Raw genomic sequence first — 26,043 nt, 5'->3', positions numbered from 1 at the left:
TAAGGCGTTTTCATTGTATTCTGGGGGTACAAATTTACAGAAGGTTCAAGAAAGGTCAAAACCCATAAAGTAATGTACTTCCTTCTCACTAATTCTTACTGCTGCACACCCACGTGCCCTGGCCTAATGATGGCAGTAAATTGTTCTCTCTGCTGAGAGAGCAGCAAGAAGCATGACAGACTCCTGCAGAGTTCTACCTTAGTGGCTCTTCTTGTAGCAGGTGAGTTACAACAAGTAAAATTCAGTCAGTAAAGGCAGGAGAGATGCTAAGAAAGAGGCCATATATGCTGGTGTATTTGAGCTGGAACTGGAAAGTACAGTACCCAGAGCAACCAGGAGCAGAACATATTCCCCTGCACATCCAAATAGTGCTGGTGGGCTGTTGGGAGTGCAGTCAGGACATGCTGAGCGCGCACTTGCCTCTGCTGTGCCTGCTCTCCAGAAAGCACGTGGTCTGTCCGAACCATGGCTGATGGCTGCGAGTCTGTTCTGAAGAGCAGCTCTGGAGCTGCCTACAGCTGATCATGCTGATATACCCAGTATGGCAGGCCCAGAGATGTGCTAACACACTATCTCTGTTCTGGTAGAAAGACAAACAACAGGAGATCTTCTTCCTAGCACGCACTTTTCTGCAGCCTTCCTCTGAAGCTGACTTCCAGCACCTCCACCAGGCCAAAGCCCCCATGGACAGCTTCTGTAGCCCCTCTCCTCCACAAAGGATCTTACTTGTGCAGATTTCCCAGTCGTGCTGCTTTTATCTTTTAAACAGTTTCACAGCTTGAAAAATGCATCTGCTCCCGGGGCTATTTGTCACTAGAGCTATTCGCAGATTCCTCTGGGTAAACAAAATGCTGACAGTTTGGCCTTCCAGGAATACTGAGCAATAATATGTTGCTTCTGCCTAATAATTGTAGAACACTTTGTAAGCATTAGTGAATCAGGCCTTGCAGCTGCTTTTTTTCCTTTAGTTGTTATTAGCCTCAAGTAATTAAGGAGGCCCAGAGCTGCTCAGTAATTTAGCTCCAGGTCACGTAGGGAGGATGAACTATGACTACTAATCAAACCTGGGATTGCTGAGCATCAGCCTGAGAAGTGATGCCATGCTGAATCCCAAACAATTCCTTGAAGTGGCTCTGATATCTCTCCTTTTTGATTGGCAACATGTGCAGCCAAAAGTCATCCAGCTGCAGAAGTCCTTCATCCTTCCTTGATGTTTTACACCTTTATGATGACTCAAAGACAAGCCAAAACAGTTCATGTGCTGTTTCACGAAGTTTGTCCACAGTGCTTGTGATCATTTTTAACAGACACAACCACAACCACAGTCAAGGTAGATCAACTGTTCCTGGTTAGTATCTGACAACTCTTCTACTCAAATCTTCACTGTGGCTTGCCAAATATTCAGCTGGAAGTAAGAATGAATTCACTCACTTTGTGCTCTCAGCTTTGGGAGTGTCAAACAGCTATCAGTGTTTGAAGAAGCTTTATTTCTGGATAGTCCTGTCAAAAAGATTAATGAAGCACTCTTTCATTTATTGCCTATTTGCACTATGGATTTGCAGAATAGAAGACCTCTGGAGTATCTTCAATTTTATTCTAAATAAAACCCGGGGATAGCTCTTTTGTAAAACTGGAATTCAAGCAGATTGTCCATTTCCCCTTGCTGAATACAAAACCACAGACTGTAACAAAACACCCTTTTCATTCTGTTTTTTGCTTTCCCTGTTGAATCTCTGTCCAAAAAAAAAATCCAGACAGCACCTAAAATTTTGCTCTTTTCCACCCCTGCCTACTAGGTACATACCAGCTCTGGCAATTTCAGAGGTAACTTCACTTAAAAAAAAAAAATCTTAAAATGGTGCTTTTCACATGTGTATGGCCAAGTTTATTACAGTAATGAAAGGAATAAGCAGAAATGACATCATGCTAAGTGGATACAGATCTTAGAAGTCACGCCAAGGATATTTAGGAAGGAATATCTAGATGCTCAAGGGACAGAAAAACATAGTTTATGATGTGGGAACATGGTTAAGCACCAGTGAATCACAGAAATATTTCCTCTAGCAGGTGAGTTGCTACCAGAGTCCATCTGTAGACTCTTAGGTTGCCTTAGATGCAGCATTTCTCTGAAGAGGCTTCACTCGTTGTTTCCCGCCTCCTAAGGTGACTCCATGCTGAGTCCATTCAGTTACTGGGGCTCAGCTGATAAGTGTAACCTGCCAAGTAGCCTCAACTGGATGTGTTTGGCTGTAGGCATGTATTGCCCACCTCAAAACAAATCTTTTGGGCATATCTATTCAAGGGACAAAGTGCTGGGAGCTGAGTGCTGGGATACTGTTAGCCTGTCCTTTTCTAGAGACCTCTGACAGCTCTCTTGGGAAAAGGACTTGGGACGCACCTGAAGAAGGAATTTTTAATTCTGAAGCTGCATGTCTGAACCTGCAGGAGTCTGTGAAAAGTAACTTCAAAATCTGTGCCCTCTGCATGAGCCTACCCTATTCATTAGAAGAAGTTCCTGCTCCTGAAGTGAACATGACAGTAAGATTAACATATAATGCTAGACATGAATCCTGCCATGGCAGCAAGGCCTAAAAATTTCAGAACACGCAAGCCTTGATAGCTTGGTATAACATTGAAAAATGAGCATCCAAGGATGTAAAGAAATTTCTTTTCCTCCTAGGGAATAATGGGGCAGCTGCTTCAGACTGATGCAATTCAATTATTTTTTAGTAAAATATTTGAAATCTTCAAATGTAAAATGAAATAGCTAACAGAAAAAAACCCCACATGTTGAGATTCAGAGACCCAAATCTAAGAGTCATTTTGGGACATTAATGGTAGCTTTCTGTCAACACATGTACTCCAAAAGAAGAAAGTGATCAAAGGCAGGGCATGCAAACTAGTTAACAGAAGTTGTATTGGGTGTGAGATGGCAATGACATGGCAGGGGGAAAGCCTCTGCCTGTGTGATAGCATGCTGCCATCCCACTGCAAATGTGAGCTTCCTTTGGCCTTGGTGCTCCTTTGGCCCCTTAGGGAGAAACTGGCATTGACCCTCTCCCATTTCAAACCAGAATCTGTAGGGGAGCATACTGGAGGAGAGACTCTTGAAGCTGTGGAAGAAAGCAGATCATTCTGTTCTGTCTCTGAGTAACCCTTCTGGGACAAGGAAAGTTTCAGAGCAAGGACCAGTATTGAATTCCTGCTGCTGCCAAGGAGGAAAATAATCTGTCATTTTCTGGTCCATGGAGTGCTACAGGTGCAGGCAGGATGAAGGTCAGATCCTGACAAGGAGTGGGCTGGCCCTGCTCATTTCAGAATTTAACATAGAGCCCCAGACCCAACTGTGACTGTACCTGCAATCTTTTGCTGGCACTTTTTTTCAAACCTGGTTCATTGGAAATAAAAATAAAACTAATAAATCATTGACATTTTGAGGCAATTGATTATAACTTGACTGACTAGAAAAAGGAATTGCCACCTACTGTTTACCTTAACTAAAGTCCAAGAAACAATCCTTCCATCTGAGGAGACAGAGAAGAAGTTTGAATTGTTGTCCATGTCATCCTTCTGCCACTTGACCTTAAAACAAGAAGAAACAATAAGACAGTTCCAGTCAGCACCAGGCACTCAACAGGATAGAGTCCCATGCCCTCAGCAGGGTCTTCTGAAATCCTTCCTAAAGAACAGCTGGTTTCCAACCCAGAGTGCATGGCAGGTATGAACATTTACTTCCACAGGCAGTTTCAGCTAAGTGCTCTCACTCACTTTCCTTTAAGATGCTCCAGCAAGGGGGTAAAGCCCCTCGCTTAGAGACTCTGCATCTATTCATGGCCATCTCCCCCAGCAGTGACTGGATCATGCCATCAAGGATGGGCCTTGTGAGATGTCTGAGCTACTCACTAGCACCCTGCACTATGGCACAACACCATCCCAGAGACCTCCAAGACACCTCCAAACACTGTGACCACTGCCACAGAAAGGTCTCCAAGCACTGCAAAAACTAACTCCTTCACATTTGACTAATTACTCCAAGTGCAGTGCCATATGGTTACCCTTCAGCCAGACAACCTCAAATTAGCTTTCTGTCCCTATGTGGGGCACAGACGAGCCCTTGCAAGCAATGTGTGACACAGGTCCTTGGGGAACTTCTACTTCAGGGAGATGAAAACATCTCCATTAACACTGAAATCCACCCTACACCTTCTGTCTGCCTGGTAAGGAAATTTGCCTTTTGACTGTGACAGTTCAGCAGGAGACATTAGAACCCAGATAAATGGCTTACAGTTTAGAAGAGATATTTCAGTTAGACCAAAAGCATTAAGAACGCTCGATTTTCAGATCTGGGAATTTAATCAGAATGAGGGGAAAAGGATGACTTGTCACTGGGTCTGTCAGCACACACTCCTGTGGGCATCTGTCAGTTCAGGATGGGGACAAGCACTTCAGAAGGTTCTGCTGAGCTTTTCAAAGGTTTATCTGTTCCTGTCCAAACAATCCAGCAGATAAAGTTCCCTAAATATCATCCCATAAACATGATAAATGGGCATGATTATCCTAGAGCTTACCAAATACTCTATCCATGACCACCTATTTATCTGGTACCTATTCCAGAAAACAAGTAGTATTCTCAATACTTTAATTACACAGATTGGGTATTCCTATGACAGTTCCTTGGGAAAACCTGTTAATTCTCTTTTGTAAAATTGTTTATACTGTTAAGTTCTGTAGAGCATGAAAATTCAGCAAGAGACTCAGCAACGAGTAGTTAACCCTCTAGAGAACAGGTTTCCTAGCTATTACACACTACTCTGAGGAAGGAAAAATAAAACTTAAAAGGAATCCATTTGAGAATATATCAAAATGCAGTTTCATGCCTGCAAGATACAACTGAAGAGCCTTGAGTGGCCTATACCTTTGAACATCCTTGCACAGGTGAAATTGTAAATCTCCATGTGGAACCACTTCTGCTATCTGGTATTAAAGGAAAGGCATAATTCAATATGGCCCAGAATACAATGGTTAATTATAAAAAGACAGGTTCAACAGCACAGTGATTGCCAAGGCTGGCCATTGTGCACAAAATATGCTGGCTATATCTATTCCAGGAATATCTCCCTTGGATCATGAGCTACTGCTGACAGTGACAGTCACCAGCGGCTGCCTCAGATGAAGGGGTTGGTGTAGTGAGGAGTTTTAATTCAAAGTGAGAAATGCAGAGCTCAGGGGGACTGGTTAAAAAACATGCCCAACATGCCTCATGCTGGGCACAGAAAAAGGGTCATTTTTTCAGTCAGAGATTTTAAAAATGTCACTTTAAAACTGTCTGACAATAAGATGTTTTTGTATGTCCAACATAGCTCTACTCTAACTCATATTCTTTCTCGTCAGCTAACTTACCCAAATATTTGAGAAAAAGAGTCATGCTTCCCAGCCCATCACACCAGTGAAAAATACATGGATGAAGGTTCAGCAGCTGTAGTCCATCCCCATCACCCTGTTCAGACACAACTGAGTCCTCATGTCTACACGAACACAGTGTGTTGCAGGAACCTCATCTGGAGGTGACCCACAACACAAGTGCTATCATGAGCTCATGGGGGGGTTTCCCAATCTAACTCTTTTCAGGATTCCCCAAGTAAAGAGGTTTTCCCTTGGGTTTGCCCACTCCAAATACCCTCTCCCTGACGGAGACCTATTCAAGTTGTCTACTGTTGGTACTCAGTTAGGTGTCTCATCTACTTCTCTTCACCCACAGCTGACTGGATTCACCAGCCCCAGAGCATAAGTAGGTTGACTTGCTCGGGGTACTTTTGCTAGTACATTCAGAGCAGTCAACAGTAGCTGAGTCAGGTACATATTGTGGACAGCTTGAAAACAGTCCCTCAGGGGCATCAGGCTCTGCCCTCAGACGACTATCAGCAGCTCTCAGTGATGTTAGCTTGAATTTCAGAAAAGAGAAATTTGCACCTTAATACTTTCAATTTTCCTTCAACACCTCTGACACCTTAATAGTGTTTGTGATCTTTTTCCTCCTGATCTCTGAATCCCATAAATGCTTTTTAGAGTAATTAGCCCTCATGATACTGCAATCAAATCGGGCATCTGCTCAGAACTGGCCTTTTCTCTGCTCCCAGAGGCCTGTCAACATGGCACAACCTCCTGTCATGAGCAGCATCCACGCTGCGAGGGGTGGAGCACTTGAGGAGAGAACTAAGAAACTGTGTAGTGGCAAGAAGTTAATTCTTCCCTGAAGCATGTGATAATTAAACCAGGATTTGGGCTGTGTGAAACGATACAGTAAGAGTAAAGAAGTAAAGAGTAATGAAAAAGGAAAGTGTGTGCAAACAGCAATGAAGAGACAAGCAAACACAAAGCAGCAAGCATTTTCTGTCCCTGATCATGATGACATCTGTAACAAAAGCAAGTATCTGGCTGCCATTTTTACAGTGTAATCTTTAACCTGACTATTTTTGTAGCACAAAATTCGTGTGTGAAACTCATTGCTGTTAGAAGAACCTACCACTTTTCATTTCTTAAAGCCTGTTTATTTCTAAAGAAGTTGAGACTATTCAAAACCTGATTTATTTACAGAAAAATAGATATTAAGACCGGCATGTTCCTTACTACGTACAGCAGGTTAGCAGGGCCATAATCCACTCACTTCTAGCAAGAAAATACTATCATTTTTATCTATGGCAGGTGGTAATGACTCCTGTGCAGCAGGAGATTAGACCATTTATCCAATCTGATTTGAACGCTCCTATGTTTCTGATGTCATTCCTATGAAAGAAGTAATGCTTGATCAGTTTTCACGGCACATAGGCTGTTAGTTTCTTGCGCTGACACAATGCAATTGGTCAAAACCACAGGGGCCAGGAGGCTAATTTGAGCATGGTGCAGGCTCTGCCTGCAGTTCTGTGAGGTGACATCAGTTACTGCAAACACAGATCCCCCTGGCTCACCCTTGGCTTGCCAAAACTCAAGTGTGAGGTGCCACATGCAACACATGCACGTTGACTGATGAGCAATTCCTTCCCTTTCTATTAATTATCATTCAAGGAGCCCTTTGTTAGCATTGCAGTACCACGGCCCTGCTGACACCTGCCCTATGCAAAATAAGAGCATTTTACTTATCCCATGCCTGAAAAAGGAAATAATAAAATCTGCTATAGGTAGAGAAGAGGAAAGACAAAAGCATTATCAAATCCCCAGGTCACACTTATATGAACTGGCCAAGTAAGATGCTCAGATGACTTTGCCAGGCAAACAACTCCTTGGGCTGCTGAGGAAACTCCCTGCCAATATGACCTGGGGACAAACTCCTTCCAGTGCCAATCTGGCAATCAGTACACTCCTAAGCAAAGCCATCATGGCAATGCAGGGTTTGGAGGGACCCCAAAAGCATTTCTATTCTGCTCTGAGGCAAGATCAGACACTGTCCTGCCATTGGTGGCAATTCACACAGGCTGCTCTCACAAGCCTCCAACAACAGGCACTCAACAACCTCCCTGCAGATACATCAGTGCTTAACTGCCCTGATACAGGAGATTTCTTTTACCAAGAGTCAAGCCAACTACTCCTTACCATCTCCCCAGTGGACACAAAGAACAACAGTTTATTCTCCTTTTTATAACAGTCTTCAAATGGGCAAGAAAAGGCTGTTGTGTCACTGTTCCTTTCTCCTTTTTTTTCCACTCCAACTCAAACCAATTGCTCCTGGGTCCTGCCTTCAGGACCCAAGCCTTCCCCATTCCTGTTCTTTCCCTTCAGTCCTTCTCTGCAGCTGCAAACACACAGTACAGGGCCAGCTGAGGCAGGAGTTACAACCTCCTCTATCTTATATTCTTGCTAATTAATCAAAGTGATACATATCTTTGTGTAACAGCATTGCATTGCTGGCCCCTGGCAGTGATCTGCTATACTCTTCTCTTTAGGCACCCTGCCTAAGCTGCCATCTCTTCTTTCATATCTGTTCACTTAATTTCCCCTTTCTAAATATAGTGTTTGTTCCTGTCTTTATTGAATTTCATCACATTGATTTTTGGAATCTCTTCCAATTTATAAAGATAATTTTGAACATAAGCATGTCCTGAAAAGTGCCTTGTCCTTCCAAAGGGGTTTCCCTATTCTGTAATTGGAGTGGTTTATGAAAGTATTGATCAAAAAAAAGACCAGAACTGACAGCTGGAGGGTCTCACTTGAAGCACTTTCAGAGTCTGACAGCGAGCTCTGTATAACTGCTCTTTGAGCACACTGCCTGAGCCACTAGAGCTGCCTCCTTATGGTGATTTTACCTAATTTAGATTTCTCTATTTTGGTTACAAGTATGTCACTGTGTGAACCTGGATCAAAAGCTTTAGTCAAGTCAAGATGGATAGAGGTGATAATCTTGACTGCCTCTCTCTTCTTCATGAGGCCCATTTCTCTGAAACAAAGGAAAGAAAAGAAATTATACTGGCTTGACAATTTATTCTGGACAAATGCATGTTGGCTTCTCTGAATCACCTTATTATCTAGACATTTACAAACAGCATTGCCATTTATTCAAACGCTTTTCCAGTCTTCAAAATTGGTCTGCCAGGTCAGTAATTCTCTGGGTCCAACCCAATCATTTTCCTCCAGATATTTTTTCACTCCTTCCAGCCCTCTGAGATCTTTCCTCCTTTCCCTGGCCATGCTTGTCCTACAAGCCAGAGTGCAGCCCAATGCACTACTGTGCTATCATCCACGCTTTGGCTGTCCCTGTGGCTGGCTTTGGATCCCTCTAGCCTGGGTGAAATTCAGACACTGGTTTCTGGGCTCTGGTACCCTGCCTATGCTATTGACCCTCCTGCATGCAAGGACAGTAACTTTGAGGAAAGCATCTACAGAAAACTTTTTGCCAGACATTGGCTCTACAGCATCACTGAAAAGTGCTTTGAGATTGAGGACAGCAGACTATTCTATTTCAGTCTGCCCATGTCACAGGTATATGAATGTGTGGGGGCCCTTATGGGACAGCAGAGAGATGCTGTCCCTCATCCATGCCCCAGAGCACACCCCAACCCTGCCTCTGACTCGAGGTACTCACTCAGTTCAGATCTGTAAATGGACTTGCACATAAACACCAGCCTCTGTTTAAAATGCAGGATGGATGTAGACCAAAACCATTCTGAAATACATGTAATGGTCTGAAATTGCTCTGGCTACTTCTTTAAGTACTCCAGGGTATGTTTAAGCTGATCTTGCTGATGAGCAAGAACATGTCTCATCTAAATATTTTTTAACATGCTCTTTCCCTACTCTGACCTGTGCTTTTATCCTTTTGTTACATTAATCACACTAGGCAGCCAGTCTCAGACACTTAGTGTAAGATTAAACAGTACAACATCAAATATTTCATCCTTATTCATAACACTCAATACTAGCTGAAAGCTTGCTTTAGTAATGAGCTTATATTCTTCACTCCTTTAACTTCTAATATACTTCCCAAATATTTTCTCCTTCCCTTTCATGACCCAGGATAATCACAGCTCATTTGCAACATCCACTTACTTGTCATTAACTTAGCTTTGTGCTTTTCCCTAGTACTCAGTGTTAGATACACGTCTTTGTTCTGTGCCTGAAGCATTACTTTGTAAGTCAGCACTGAGATGATGTGGCTGCACAGGCCCTCTTAGAGACCTTGCCATTCTGCCCAGCCCAGCAACTCAGAGAATTCACCCACCTGCTTCCTTAGCTGAACAGAGCCATGTAGGTCTCTTGTAGAAGTCCAGCTGTATATCACAGGAGCATAAGTGCTTTCCAGTCCTCCAGCCTCTCCCAGCCACCTTGTTTTCCCCCTACCTTGGGCACACACAGTAAACAGTGGGATTTGGACAATTCTCCTTACATTCATACCGGCTGAAGACTTTTACTCAAGGCTTCCCACTGGCAAACATCTGCTCCTGGATCAAGGAAGCAAACACAGCAAGGGAATTGGCCCTCAGCTCGCTCTAGATGTGCCTGCCCTGGCAGCAAAGCACCAACACAAACCCACTGTCCAAACCACATTTCCCACGTCTGCGTGCAAAAGCCTGGGCTAAAGCAAAGTGCCAGCAGAGCTCTGGGGCTCTCTCAAGGTAGAAGTGCTGAACATGTGCTGTGATTTAGCAAGGGCACAGGCTCTCATGGATGCAGTTTGGCTGCATCCATCGCACAGTAACCCAGGTCACCAGGTGACAGATGAACACTGTGTGGGTTCTTGCAGAGACGGAGATAGACAGACCAAACTCCAACCAGGAATATCCATCCAAACCCAAACACATTATTCCAGCTGTGGGCACCTTTGGTCTGTATATTGGAGACTTTCTCCATTTTGCAGCTATCCTGTCTTTTAGCCTGTCTCAGCATCATGCTGAAGGCTCATCCTGAAGTGCTGATCTACAATAAATTGTTCCATAGGTCATATCTACTGGAGCCAGTCTGATTTCCCCTGTGCTCTGGTGCAAATATTCTTCTGGACTCCCTTACAGCAGTTTCTGATTTGAGCTAAGACGCAGTTCTCATTTCTTTCCTCTGTCACCTCCAAATGTGTTTCTTGTTGGCTCCTGACAACAACTTTCAGCAAAACAGCATCTAGAAACATCAAGTCATTACCAGCAGAGAAGAAATCTTTCACATTCTTCTCCTGCCAATGACAAATGACCATTTTTTTGTTTATTCTCCTCCTTGTGTGACTTGTCTCCACTGTTTGCCAAGGGATCTGTTGCTGTGAAAGTCTCCTTGGACACTTAGCTTATCCTGAGTCTGCTGACTTTTTGTTTTGCTGGAACAAATAGTTTATCCCTCCTCATTGGTGAGACAAAGTAGCGCATCTACAACAAAGTCCCCAGATGCCTTCCATCAAGGACATTACCAGCTATTCTTCCTTTGCTGCTTATCATGTGCCCCAGCCTGGCACCGTAAGTGGGCTTGACACTCCCCAGAGGATCCTGTGCCAACCACCACAAGCAAAGCCAAGCCCAGGCACTTTGAAGAGTATATGCAAGAAGCAAGGCTACTCTCCTGCAGTCAGTCACAAGAGACTCCCCAAAATTATTCACTTGCTCACCTAGAAAGCACAGGGTAGTTCACTCACAGGCAAAATAACTCCAGCATCAGTTTTTATACTTCAAGAGACAAGCAGATTAAATTTTAGAGGTGAGGAACAGGGCAGTGTCTGGAGTCCCTCCCCAGTGCCAACGTGGACAGGAGGACAAGTTTTCCAGTGTGGAGGTGGGAGAAAGGAAGACAGAAAGCTTCACTCCTCACCATGGTTAGCTGGGATAAAGGCAAAGAGTGAGCTAAATCCAGATGACTCATTTTGTCTGAAGGCAATAACAAAGATTTTAAAGAGCTGTGATAACTCAGTGAAGCCTGGTCAAAGATCAAAGCGGCCCACTCAATCTCTTTGGTTAAGTCTATACTTGGTGGAGAAGCAGCTCCTGTGTCCTACATGCACTTTGGGGCAGGAGAAGTTTTGGCTGTGCTCTGGCTATGTGCAGGTCTGGACTTCCTGTCAAAGATAAGCACAGTCAGGCAGGCAGGGATGCCCAGCTGGTCCTTCAGTGAGGTGGACCAGGACCATGGAGTGACCAGCATGCCCATCTTAGAGTCAGCACAGCAGGGTACAGCACTGTGATGCATGCTCAGTAAAAGAGATTGCTGGTCTGTATCTCTGGTTTTTGCCATTTCTCTCTATTACACTGGGAATCAGGCAGCATTTCTGCTGTGGAAGAGTAAGCAGTAAGAATGAAAATCTCAAAAGTAATAAAACAAAATATAAAATGTAAAGAGCTTTGGTCAACATCGTCCTAGAAGACATTAGTCCCTAATTTTTTTTCTCAGAAGCCCTGCTGCAAAAGCTTAGTCCCTGTTCACATCCACACCCCCGAGGTCTAGAAACAGCGCTGGTAAAAATGCAGTCAGTCAAGCCACAGCTAAAGAGGAGACCCTACACAAGAAGAAACAGGCCTGCTAAAAGCTCAGTTGCCACTGTCAGACTCGCGAGTCTTCAAACATCCAGGAACTTCACGGTGAAAAGCAACCCTCGTGAGTTGGGGGACACTATCACCCTTCTGCCACTGCCTGAGACACCTGCATGGAGAGAAAGTCGGAGGCTCTTTCAACAGAAAAGTGACTTTTCAGCTCAGAAGGCTGAAGCTTTCATGGAGGCAAAATCAGATATTCCAAAAAGGTTCATCTGAGCCTCTTCCTCTCAGACTCTACTGGATAAAGGAAGGCAGGTCCCATAACAAACGACAAGTAAAACAGCTATTAACACCTTCCTTCTTTCAGTGCCATATAAAAGGATAAATTGTAATGAGACATTTAAAAAAATTAACTTTAAGGAGCTCAGGCAGATATATCTGATTCTGTAAGGCCTAATGAAATTCGGCCTAGGGTGCTTAAGGGAGCAGCTGAAGCAATCTCTGAATTTCACTGCAATTACCTATGAAAACTAAAAGAGAGAAGAGGTCCTGTAGGATATGAACAAGGGCAAAAAAGCCCCTAGGAAATCCCAGAAAACAAAACCTGTCTCAAAGGATATGTTAAAGGACTGTGGATGAGTCAACCTAATGCTGAACTTCGAGAACCGGAACAAAGAATTAAGTCATCCATATATATGTACAGCATAAGAAGATAAGGAACAGTGCACATGGGTTCATCAAAAGTGACCTGGTCAAACAGAATGTATTTCCTTCCTTTTCAGGGTAACAGGCCTAAAGGAAGGACTAGATGTGTTTCACCTTTAATTTTGTAAGGATTCTGGCATACTCCCTGTGATGTTTTCAGAAGCAATATAAGGATTTACTATTAAGCGGATGAGTGCTTTAATATGAATTTCCAGGAGTTTAGTCAGTGATTTCTTGACCACTTGGGGGAACATTTCTAGATGGTCCCACAAGGGAATATCCTAGGTTCAGCTCTATACAATATTTTCATTAGTAAACAGCATAGCGAACTGCAAAATACATGGAATCTTTGCAGATGGCAGAGATGAGAAACAGAGGATTCTGCTAGGATCAGGTTTCAAAGTTATCTCAACAAACTGGAACAGAATCTGAAAATAATAGGTGAAATGTGATAAAGACAAGGGGAGAGGGACACAGACAGGAAGAAGAAAGCATATAAACATGTAGAAATTAGGGAATTTACGGTTAAGTGACAGTAGTGCAGAAAAGGATCAGAGACTGGTGTGGGAATCAGCAAAGTGATACTGCTGGAGGGTGCAGAAATCCTTTTCTCATGCATTAAGAGGTGTGTACTATATAAGACACAGTAGGCAATGACTCCAGTCTGTCAATACTGGTGAAGACAGCTAGACTGCCCAGTGTCGCTTTGAAGAATGCACTTCAGGAGTGATAACACAACATCTCTGATAGCATGAGTGGAAGAAAAAGACATTCTCAGGGCCTCTGCTGCTTCTCATTTCTGTGATTCACAAACAGCTCACCACTTCCAGAAAGGAAGGTTTAGTCTGATTTTAAATTCAGTCTCACCTCTCACATGTTTACTGCATGTCATGCTCAATCACACCGTGACTACTTCATTCACTGCAATAGATGAGGCTACTTTGTATAGCAAACAAGTCTTTTTAGTGTGAGTAAAAGCTGATGGAGAGAGATATATGAAAATTACTTGTAAAAATAAATTCACTGAAAATTACTTGTAAAAATAAATTCATTGAAAAATGTTTTATCTTAAAATCTGTGTTTTCTTTTAAATGCAAATGAAAATTACTTGTAAAAATAAATTCATTGAAAGTTACTTGTAAAAATAAATTCATTGAAAAATGTTTTATCTTAAAAATCTGTGTTTTCTTTTAAATGCAAATGTTTCAGCTATGACAGTAATCTGCAGATAAGGGAGCTGCTAAGCAAAGGAAGGTTCTGAGGGCTATTGTATCCTTTTCAGAAAAAGCTGTTGCCATTTTACCATGCAAAAAGATAGAATGGATCAGCTCAATGTAGTTAGGAAGTAAACTTGCTCCCATGACAGAAGCCACTGCAGAGGTAAGGTCTGCAAAGAATAATTCTTTCTAAAGGTGAACAAGTAACAGTTAAATACTTGGCTGAACTGTTTGCCTCAGAGAGGAAATGGTTTAGAAATATGATGAATATCAAATGTGCAAAGATTTCAATGCCTTCCAGTCAGTTTGGGCTTCCTGCATTTCTCTTACATCCTTAATGACCTAAGGTACTCCCTCTGCCATCCTATCCTACCTGTAGCAGCAGCAGGGATTTACTCAGATGTCTCCTTATTTTATCTACTGTATGTTTGTGACAATAGATATGTCAGTTTGAAGGGCCAGGATGGCCGACAGGTTTGGTAACTGCAGACTGGCACTGAAACAAAGGCAGGTGCTTCATCTACCAAAAACTTAAAGCAGCAACCAAAGCAGTCAGCTTGGCAGGACCGTATCTCACCAAGCAGAGATGCAGGAGGATGAATTCCTTCAGCAATGCTATGACAACCAAAACCTTCTCAAAACCTCCTGGAACAGAAGACACAGCCCAGCACTGCCTGGATGCTCCAGAAGCAGCCCTCAATTGCAGACTGTCATCATAGGCATGAGGCTGGATGATGACTTTGTTCACAGGTACCAGCAAATTCCAGGCCTATCTGGTGGAATTTGCTACAGACAATGCTAGGAACTTTCCATCCAATAAATTTATGAATTCTCCTCTTCTAGCAGCAGATGGCTACTTGCAAATTTTACTACAAGCATTCCTGAAGTTTTCTTCTCCAAAGTCCTTAAAAGCTTCCTGATAGCTGATGGAAAAGAGCTAGATGAGTTCACCAGCAACAAGGAAACACCCTAGAAGAAACCCCTACATATTAGTTAGTCCCACAGACACACCTGTTCTGAAAAATACTGCTCTCCTACACTCAGATCAAATGCTCTCCACCTTGGTAGCATCTTCCTGGGACTCAGGGCTTCAGGCACCATGTCTTGAGCATCAAGGAACTCAAGGGTGCAAGATCAGCAGAGAGGAGTAGAGAGTCAGGCCCACTGCATCAGCATGTTCACAGATCATCCACAAGTTTGGGGCACAGAAAAAGGGTAGCAAAACCTCTCCTACTAAAGACCACATTTGGTGACACTGGTAGGGACCCATCAGTAAGCAGAGAGCATGACCATGGGAGTGCCACTGATGCAGGACAAAGGCCCAGCCTGAGGCTTGTGCATCACATGCTTCAGAGACTCAGATTTATCTGAAGGAAGTAGAGCTCAGTTATAAACAGCACTGGTTAAGGCTGGCCCTCCTTTCAGTTTGTTTGCTTCCTGCTGGGATTTGGATGCTCCGCTTCGCACAGCGTTGCAACAGGAACCTGCTTGCTTATTCCTCTCGCAGCACTTCCCAGTGTATTTATTAGTCTGGCATGTTAACAACCAAGGAGAGAGGAACCAGCCATTAGACTGTCACCTCTCTGTCCCATTAGGAGCCATGTTCCCATGTCAGACACAACATGCAGCTGAATGACGGGTGCCAGAGGCCAACAAAGCTCAGGGGTATTTGACCAGCTGCAATTCACAGCTCTTGGTTTCAATTCTGACTGTGCTCACGGAGCAAAATTTCCAATTTACAGACAAAATATGAAGTTTCTCACTCCATGTGCGGGAAAAGCAGACACACACAGCAGGCAGGTTGACATCCAAACTCCCAAGTTATCTGATGGTGCTAAAACAGAGACAGTATCTGACAGAAGGTTCTCATCACCACAGGATCAGCAGGGATCGGGAAAGACAGCTCTGGGGCCTGTTGGGTGCTGAGAGTCCCGGGCACTACATCAAGCTATGGCAGCTCCCCACGGCCCCAGGGATGGGAGTAGGGTGGGAGCCACTGCCTGCCCTGGCTCCCTACGTCTCGCTATGTGTCAAAGTGACCTTGCCTGCACCATCTCTGTTCAGCTTCTCTCTCGCTCTGCCATTATCACTCTCTTATCTTTATTTCATCCTCTTCAGAGCAGCACTGTGTTGTCTCAGGCTGTATTGGAGCCATTAAGACCCATCAGTGTATTTATATACACTATAAAGCAGTAGAACAGGATTCAAAGATCCAAGCAACCAAACAAATGCATTACAACTTCTCTGCTATTTTAAATCTCAGGCTAACATTTTCCAACATCCCAAGGCTTTCATGGACTTTTAAATTTTACAAGTGAAGTTTCTCCACAAACTAGCATCAGTGCAACTAAAGGGCATGGAAAATTTCTTATATTTTGCTTGCAGACACCAGAAAAGAAATAAACAACCTGAAAACCCAAAATAAGATGGTTTGGATCTTAAGTAAAAGGAAGAGAAGGGAGAATAGCAACACATTACAAGAGGAGAATCTACTGAGCAAGGAACAGTGACAGCAGAAGGTTCAGCATCTGCATGAAGTACAGAGAGAAATACAGCATCCAAGCAGAAAGAGCTCATTTTTAGACAAACATTACATGACCTGTGAGGGATGCTTTGCAAGACAATTTCTAACCCACAAGAATCCACACCCAAGGAACAATTTAAAAACAATCAGTTACAGAAAATGAATCTCCAGAAGATACAGTTAGATATCACCTCAAAAACACACCATCAAAGTTAAAGGATCAAGGATTTTATTCATTATTGTGAAAGACATTTGGACACTTACCTTGCCGAACCTTAGAGTGGTTTAAAAAGTGTCCAAACTCTTTGAACAACATACAAACATGCTGCAAAAGGCTTTATCCACCATTTCTGCCACAGGAGTGCCTTGCAATTTCCAGTACCTCCACCATGCCTAAATGAGCCCAAAGCTTCTGTGTGAATTTCTGGGACCCCGCAGAGCCTTTCCACAAAACAGTAAAACTTAACTCCGTGGGAGACAGAATTTCCTCCAGCAGGGCTGTGTCTGTGTGTCTGCAGTGAGCTCTCCCACTAACAAGGGACAACCAGAAGGCTGCTGATCTTAACCTTGATTTCTATCACAAGCATATAGCAACTCTTCCCAAGCACAGCCCTTCCTGCCCAGTTCCCTCCAGGAGAGGCTGAGGACACAACATGTGTGTTGACCACTAAGTGACTCATGGTGCTTCTGCAAGGGATGTGGTGTCAGGTCCTCAACAGACTGGCATGACACCTGCTCCTCCTGTTAGTGGATTCAGAACTGACAGTAGGGAACAGGGTTGCAGCTAAGGACTGCTCCAACAAGGAAGCCTCTGACGGATTGAGAGCTCCAGACCCCAAATGCATGTTGGCTGGACCATAGCTGCCCTTCCCACTCCTCTGTACTTCTGTGCAAGCACAGAATGAGTGAAGTGACCTCTCTGGTGAGGATACAGTGGCCTCTTTTATTCCTGGGATGTCAGAAGTTAATTAGACTTTTTCCCCTGTTTGCACTGGGCCAGATATGCAAGGCAGGGCTGGTAGCATGAAAAACGTAGTAGAAAGGGGGAGCTGAAGAGAAAGGCCCCCCATGCAAATATTGCACTGACCTACTATAAGAGACACACAATTGTCTTGCATTACTGTAGAAGTTTGGTGCTAAATGATTCTCACCATCAGGTTTATGTTTTATTTTCCTTTCAGGCTACATTCTCTCACTTGCCAGTCCACATCCTGATGCTCCTCATCCCTATCTTGGGTCCAAGCCTCCTTGATTTCAGGTCTCTGTTGCTTTTTTTTCTTCTCCAGATTTCTGTTTCTCCTCTAGAGTTATCCAGTAGCAGTACCTTCACAGACCTGAGTGAGAAATTTTTCACTGAACTACCCCCAGCAAACACCTATTTTGTGCTTCTTAGCAGTGAAGGCAACAGGAAGGGTGTTGAGGCTGTTCTGAGACAGCTGATCTTTATTCTGACCTTGATAGCAACCTTCTGTCTTATATTTTTCTTTTATTTCCTTTGCATCAAACAATTTGTTTGCCTGAAGCCAAAGAAACAAAATATTATGTGAAGCAGTAACATCTCAGAGGCAATGCAAGCTGCAAAATCTGTTTGTCTGACTGCAGATGACAGACTTAGGAGAATGCCCATCATCAGAAATGAAACAATGTGCTGGTGTGACTGTGGATTACAAACAAAATGCTTTTTTTTCTCCTAAGTGCAGCAAATATGATCATCTTCCCAGAAAGGGCTTTTTTGTGCAGCTGTGTACAGAAGCAAGCCACGCTGACTTTAAAGGGATTTTCATCTACTCCGTCAGCAAAACAAGACTTCAGTGTGTCTGAGGTGGTTTCAGAACTTGCTGAAGTTCAGTGTAGACTTATTTAGGGACTTAGATTGGAACACAGAAAGTAGAGATGAAGAAGGGATCACACAATTATAGGGCAAACTCCAGCGAGCAAGTTTCAGGTGTGTTTTACCTGGCTTATTTGAGATGGGACTTCTCCAAATTCTACTGGGAAACTATTCTGCAAGCTGACACTTCTTTTAGTTTCCTTTTGCAGTTTGCAGGCTACTACCATCCTGCTTTGTCCTTTTTATTCAAACCATGAGCATCACATCTAACCTGAGTGGCATTTGGTGAAGAATAAGCCAGCAGTGGCCTTTGCTCTTCCCGTACACGAATATAAGGCAGAAAATAATTCTCTCAGGATGCCGTCTGAAGCTCCATGGCATCGGCTCCTCAGGGAGGCCAAATCAGCTTCAGTAAATTAACAATGAACAAAGGTGCTTTTCTAACCAGTGATCTCTCCATAGCAATTCCAAACCACGCTGTGACTGCAGAGATTTGCTTTAAGCACAGCCAAAAGAAATGTTCCCTTTGCAGATCTTAGGGTCAACACTCTGCAGTGACAATTTAGTCAGTAACTCTGATGGTAAGCAAGTAAAAAAATAATTATTTCTAACCCTCTGTAGCAGTGCTGGCTCTGTACAAGCCCAGCAGCAAGCAGAAATAACGTCCTTTGACTTGATGTGAAAGTGAACTAGAAGCATACATTGAAAACAAATTTGTCAAAAAAGATGTGTTTTAGGAGGGAGACTGAACAAGAGAAACGTTGACACTGCAGATAGTTTCAGTTATCAATCCCTGTTTATGACCTGCTGCAGCTTTCAAATGCTTCAAACCTAAAATGTAGAAAGGTATGAGAAAAAGCACTCTTCTCAGCTGTAAATAAACCCTAATCATAATCTTTTTTAAAAAAAGAAAGGAGAAAGTAAGAACAAATTCCAAAGCTAGAAAGTGGAGAGGCTCCATGCTGACAGCCCCTTCCCAGCAGGGTTTCACTTCTTCCCCGAGGACACTGCTCTCGTGGGCTCTGGGTGCCAAAGTCTAATCCAGTTGTTCCACTTTGGCACCCTCATTAACATCCACTGCCAAGCCCTGGGATGTGAGCCATTGGCTCATAAAAATACACTGACCAGGAACTTGCTCTGTAGGCTTACTCAGAGATGATGGGAGTGTGAGGATTTTGCTGACTATTTGAGCATTATGTTGATTAAAGTAGGGTTTAGTTTAACAGCACATAAGCTTTTTCCCAGCAGAACATGACAGTTTTGACACAGTTTCACAGGAGGTGACTCCTTTTCAGCTGGTGTTTATATTCAAAGGCAGAGGCCTGAATTCATTGACCTGGAGACCATTTCTAGTTCTGTGCTGCTGTAAGACCTAAGGTTATGCACAACATTATGCACACTGCACTGCAGGCATACACATTCACATGTCTATGAACGTGTTTATTCCCTTCTGGATTTGGATGCTCATGGATCAGTAGCAAGCAATTAGAAATGTGTAACTTAAAACAAGCCAGAATTTTCCATTATTCACAATGCAGTAGCACTTAATATAGAAGACAATTGCCAAATCCATAAGAAACCATTGTTACACTCTTTAAAAATAGGGAGTGGTATTAGGCAGAGAAACATTTTCTTAGGTAACAGAATTAGAAAATGCGTATTATTTTGTTTTGCTGTTCATAATGGGCAATATTACATCAGCTTTGTTTTATGCAAATGTACTGAGATATTACTAAGTCACTGAAGATGAAGCAGCACAAGAAAAGAGCTGTCAGTCTGCTTTACTCACTTCCCATTTTGCTTCCATTGTGAAAGGGCTGTATTGTTTCTAAAGGAAGAAGCCAGGCAGTCCAGAGAACAAAAGCTAATTGTTTGGGAGAATTTTGTTACTTTTCTACTTTGTTCACTTTTTCTACAAAAGTGAGGTCCAGGATCTAGACAAAGACCAGGCCTCAGATTAGTTGGGATGTTGGTGAGCTAAATATGAGAAACAAGGCATCACTTTCTAGAATCATTTAATTCTGAATGAGGAATAACAATCCAGTGTCTCACCCTAACAGATAGTCTCCGTTGATTTTTCCTCCTATCAAATGGAGTAAAAACCTTTTCTAAATATTTTGGCTGATATTGACAAATGCTTATATTTCAGATCTTTCCAACAGAGGTACAAGCTCTCTGGATTGCTGTACAATCACCTGATTACTAACTTTGCTCACTAAGTTTTGTAGCAAGTAAAAAATCCTAAAGTTTAGTAGAAGTATTGGTACTTTAATCACAGAACAGTTTGGATTGGAAGGGACCTTAAAGGTCATCTTGTTCCAACTCCCTGCCATGGGTAGGAATGACTTCCACTAGGCCAGGTTGCTCAGAGACATTTTCTTATTGCAGAAGAAAACCCAGAACAATTATTCTTAGCATTCAATCTGCAAAATAAAAAAGCAGGAACTACAGCCTACTCATAGCTACACCTATCCCTATCCATGATGTATTTTCTGTCCTTTTCAGTGGTATCTTCCTAGAATGCCTGATGATTTTTTTCTCTTCTGAGCCACATTGCTGCCAAGTGGCACACACAAACCTACCTCTAAATACCCCATACAGGCTGCCTCCACTTCTGAATGTACCTGCTTCTGGTCTGCAGGGATGAGGCTGCTAATAACAGCCCTTAAGCTTACCCTGTCCAGTTCCATCTGGGGTACAAATGATATGGGATTCTGGCATCTATAGTGTGCAGTAACAACTGCGACCTCCCATAGCATGCTGCAGTAAGGCCATAAAAAACTGCACATAGGACTTATTATTTGGCCAGGCTTTTCTGGAAGCCTAAATGGCAGTGGGAGAAGCTCAGAGTTTTCTCTCTGTGTGTGTGTGTGTGTGTGTATGTGTATGTGCATGCCTGACACACTGTATTACAATAACAGCCCGCGGCTGCAGTACAATGTTAACCTGGAAGAAGAGCTAGAGGAAAAGCTTTGGACAGACAAGCAGGAAATATAAAATTCAGGCCTTCTCTGAAATGTTACATTTGCATAAACTCTCTCTTTATAGCAAGCACAGGTCTTGCTCTTGGCATATTCCACATTCATCTGCAGTTCCATCAGGTTCCCTTGATTTCTTGGACTTATACTGGAAGATGTAATAATAAGGAGCCACGGCTGGGGGACAATCCACACACAGCATGTGCCAAAGTACAAGAGACATTGACATGTGACTGTATTAGCCAGCCTAAATCAGGTGGCAGCAATAGTTACAGCAGCAACACCCGTAGCCTAGGCTGGCAAATCAAATACACACCTCTGCACCTCAACAGGCTCATACAGACCATGCTGAAAGAGATGCTGCCACAATTCTGCTGCTATAAATGAGATCAGAAGCACGTATAACCTATAGTGCTTCAATCTGGGCTCAGATTACATTGTAGGCATAACTGTAAAGTTAGCTGGATGTAGCAGCATATTCACCCTGATCTTTCACAGCACCATCCATCTGGTGGCTCTTTGTGACAGACGCCAGAGTGGCATTACTTTAAGAGCATTACCTGCACATCACAATTCTTAATTCACTAGAGTACTTCAGGATCAGTTACAAGGTCAACTACAAGGTAGTGTGTTCTGAATCATACTGGCAGCCAGTTCCACAGGCAGCTGCCCCTGGATTTATTGTGCCCAACAGATCTCTTTTAGAGCTGATATACTTGTTTTATACACAGCTTATGACTTGCTGCCCTGCGATTTTCTATTTGGAACATAAATAGCATTGCATGCTGGTATATACGATACAGCTCTTCTCCAAAAAAAAGTAATTTATAATAATAAAAACTAAGAAATAATTGTTTATAGCAAACTTTTGCTCCCATGCTTAGTTTCTCTTGGGAACCAAGGATTCATGTAGTTGCTTTGCTTTTCTGCATATTGCAAAATTAGTTCGAAAAAAGAACTTAATAATCAACAAGAAATGTGTGTATTAAAACAACACCTTTCTCCATACAGCACTTTTCCAGCTGTGCCCAAACTCAATCCTATTTAAAGCCCATTTAGAGGAAAGGAAAAGCAGCCTTACCTGCCACACTGGCCCTGAGTGCTTTCCTGACTCAGCACTACTCTTGTAGCTGGGCTGGGAGGTTTCCTTCCTCAGGTTGTAGATGGCCACATTGCCATCATAGAAGCCCACTGCTATGAGGTGGGGGTGCTCATTGTTGAAGTCCAGGCACATGACGCCACTGTCACTGCTGAAGATGTACTCTGGGAAGGAGGGGTTCTTCAGGGTGTAGAGGAGGACCATGCCATGGCCCTGCTTCATGAAGTCATCTAAACAAGGAGATGTTAAATCAGTTTCCAGTTATTGAAACATACAATCTGACAGCACCCAGTTATGCCTAAAACCCCTGAATGCACAGTTATACGGGAAGGGCATCAGTCACAGGACCAAATGGTCACACTGGTGTGCCTACATCTGAACATCCTTTATACTGTTGATATATCACTCCCACTAAGGATTCCACTAACGTTGCAGACATACATGTTGAACCAAGGATAGTGTCATTTCAGTTTCTGTATTGGCAATATTTGATATTTCAGTCTCCACTGCTTTTTCAAAGAAAAACATTTAATTAAAGTACCTGTAAAGCATCATATCCATTGCCATTACTCGTTAAGTGGGCAATATACAAGTCACAACTGCTTTATTTTCTGTTTATGTCCAACATCTTGTTTGGCACAGAAACTCCTTTTTGGCAAGACTTTCCATTCTCTTTTCTATTTACTTTCACCTTTCCTTTGCACTGCTAAAATTAGCTCTCCCTATTCTCAGTAGGACCATCTTTCTTTTGTGTTTTTTACTTATCATGCCCTGGCTGCCTCTGCAATTCTCAGGGTTTTTTGGTGATGTAAAAAACAATTTCCAAGTTCTCTGAAAGGGGAAGAAAAACTGTCGATGTAGATAAGCTCTCCAGAAACAAAGAAGGAACTTTCCTAATCTGTGAAAACAATGCTGTCTCTGAGAGTATCCTAGCCATCTAGTGCTTTTTATTACTGTCAATGCCTGCAGGCACCCAGTATATGGGAAATAAATTCTGCTTTCTGTGCTACAAGTACTCCGTATATATCCTATTTCCAGAACAGTCCTCTTCTTTTAAAAATGCTTCCTACGTCTCTTCACATTTTGTGCAATCTGCAGGATTAGGACTTGGCAAATGTGTACTCCAGAGATAACATTAACTTTAGAAAACTCTCCTTAGCAGTAAGCTGATCCCAAATCAGCATGCTGATAGAGACTTTGTGTACGTCAAATTTATCAGGGCCACATAGAGAGAACATTCAAAGAACCAGCAAAGAAACACATACCAATAGAACTGCTGCTTTGTATTTGATTGTGGAAATGTTCTCTGTTCACAGGTCTCTCCACGCTAGTTATAGATGAGGGAAATGGCTTCTTCATTGGGCAGAAAGGTAAGATTCCAAAACTGGCATTACTTTAAACATATCTGAACCCAAATAACCATTTAAACATTTTTTTTTGATGAGGGGAAGCTTATTCCTAGAATTCTAGCTGAACATGTTTTTTTCCATCAGAGATTTGCCCAGTTCTTTTAATTCATAGAATTGTCTTTGTTCTTAGCCAAGTAATGTCATTGAACTGGTATTTAGTTGAGGTCCATCCACAATAAGGATGAATCCATTCTCTCCCCAGGAGAAAAAACACTTGGGAAGGCTGTGGAAATGACCACCTGGAGTGACTCAGAGCAGAATGCACTATGAAGTCAAATCAGCCTTTGAATCCAATCTGTTTCATGATCTTATTTCTCCTGGAGTGTGCTGACCAGACAGGTATATTTTCAAAAAGACTGTGGAGCACATTCATTTTCTATTTGTTAGCACTGAGCCAAGGAGCCTTGGAGAGCTGTCCCCCATCACCCTGTACAGACAGCAGAAGAGACACCTCCTCAGAGGGTAATTCAGCCACCAAAGATCTGAATTGGGTTTTGGAGGCTGTTCTCTCCCCAGTGATCTGGCAGGAACATAGGCCAGCCACATTCTTCAATTAGAGGTGATAGAGCAGACCTTTATCAGCTGAAATAGCCCAGCAGCTTCACCAACTGAAGCAACTTCCACCTGGAGGTTAGCCTGGCAAGGGAAGAACAAAGCCTTGGGAAAAAGCCCTGGGAGAATGAAATACTTTGCAGACTACACCCCCAAACGCAGGTCTATGTGTGGCTGCCTGTATGCTCAGAGTCCAAGCTCCTGCCATCATCAGTAAAGATCAATCAATCCACTTCACTGAGTGCAGAAAATTCACTTCAAAGGCGAGTAAATCTCCTGATTTACTCCCTATGCTCCACTGACTGTAATAACCACCACCAACTTGGTAAACCCACCTTAATACAGGAGCTGCATACTACTCATTATGTTATTATTATATTATGAAATACCATGGATGTGGGTTAAAGCACAGATGTGTGAACACCACACATAAGTCTGAATAATGTGATTGCTAAAATACAACCTATTCCTCATGAAAGGCAACGTGAGGAGAAAACTCCACAATTAACACTGAAACAAGATGCATAAACCCCAGTAAAACCTTCTGGAATAGGCAGATAAATCCATTTTAACAAAGGGTGAGTTCTCACCCAGAATACTAAATGGTTACATACACATCATACACGTTCTTTAATAAATAAATAAAAATAGCTTTTTTCATTAGTGATATTCAGTGTTCCAGAATGGCAGGGACAGCACATACTCACAGCAGCACATCTGTGGTATAGCCTTGAAGAGTGGCATTATCAAGAGAAAGGTTTTTGGTTTTCAGTAAAAGCTAGCACTGCACTGTGCCTGAACATCCTGTGTAGTCAGTCTCTTGGCATGCAGGTAGCTCAGTGAATCAATGTTAAAGACCATGGGGCACACTGTCAAGCAAAGAGTACAGACCCAAGAGATGACAATGCTGATTCCACTGCTGGAAGTGAAAGCAGCAGCTTCTGAGACAGCTGCTCTGCATCACATGTATGCACCAGCATGTACTGTGATGCCCCATGCAGACCCACAACGTGCAAACTGCCTTTTTTTTTCTGAGGTACAAGGGCTGGAGATATTAGAGATATCAGGCAGTTTTCCTGATAATCAGTACCAGCAGGGCTTGTTCTTTACAGGACACAAGGTAGCACAGCAAGAAGAGGAGAGTGAACAGGCTCCTGCTGTAGTGAGTTGCATGTCAAGAAGATCCTCAGTGTTCACATGAGCAGAGGCTAAATTTCAGACACTGACATGTAACAACTGTATGTGAGAAGAAAAGTTTTGCTAATGAAAAATGCAGATAGTGTGATTACTGGTCTCAGCGTGGAGAACTGAGATTGTAAGTATCTCCTGTAAACAGAAATAGGTTTCAAACCAACTATTGACACTGTCTAAAATGTTCCTCTGCATTTGCATTTAAAGCTGGACACATTCACCTCAAATCTTTTTTCAGAAAAATACTGATTTAGTGGTAGGAAAGTATCCCAGAATATCCTTGTGATATCACCAAATAGTTCATGCAAAACAAAAATCTAAAAAGCATCTAAATCTTTTGTTCTAATGCTTACAGATTGTCTGTTATAACAGATTTTCCACTTATAATATTTCTTTTAATTAGAATTTAAAAGAACAAGCAAATGTTCAATATCAGACCAAAGTATTTTGTTTGCTGTATGTAATTTTTTCATTTTTTTGTTTTAATTTTATTTACATCTTTCCCTCTTGGTTCACCAACAAAGCCATGAGACATATGTGGTTTTCCTCAATTTCCTCCAAAATGCTTAGTGGCTGAACCGGTATGCTCAACACATCAGTATCC

At 42.7% G+C, this 26,043-nt stretch overlaps 1 protein-coding gene across 4 annotated transcripts in view; it reads right to left on the bottom strand.

Moving 5' to 3' along the window:
• DNAI1 (dynein axonemal intermediate chain 1) overlaps positions 1–26,043 on the bottom strand; it is a 142,086-nt gene that overhangs the window by 53,063 nt on the left and 62,980 nt on the right. For 3 of the 4 annotated variants that reach the window (XM_027665388.1, XM_027665389.1, XM_027665391.1), the window contains exons 13-14: positions 22,270–22,517; positions 3,493–3,582 (exon numbers count right to left, since the gene is read on the bottom strand). In XM_027665388.1, coding sequence (XP_027521189.1) covers positions 3,493–3,582; positions 22,270–22,517 — 338 coding nt within the window. The remainder of the gene's footprint in view (positions 1–3,492; positions 3,583–22,269; positions 22,518–26,043) is intronic. The other variant, XM_027665390.1, reaches the window with a different exon arrangement.

Source organism: Corapipo altera, unplaced genomic scaffold (assembly GCF_003945725.1).
Source record: "Corapipo altera isolate COAL_440 unplaced genomic scaffold, ASM394572v1 61045, whole genome shotgun sequence".
Lineage (NCBI taxonomy): Eukaryota > Metazoa > Chordata > Aves > Passeriformes > Pipridae > Corapipo > Corapipo altera.
The sequence above is the reverse complement of the archived record's forward strand: the minus strand, read 5'-3'. Positions and strand labels throughout refer to the sequence as shown.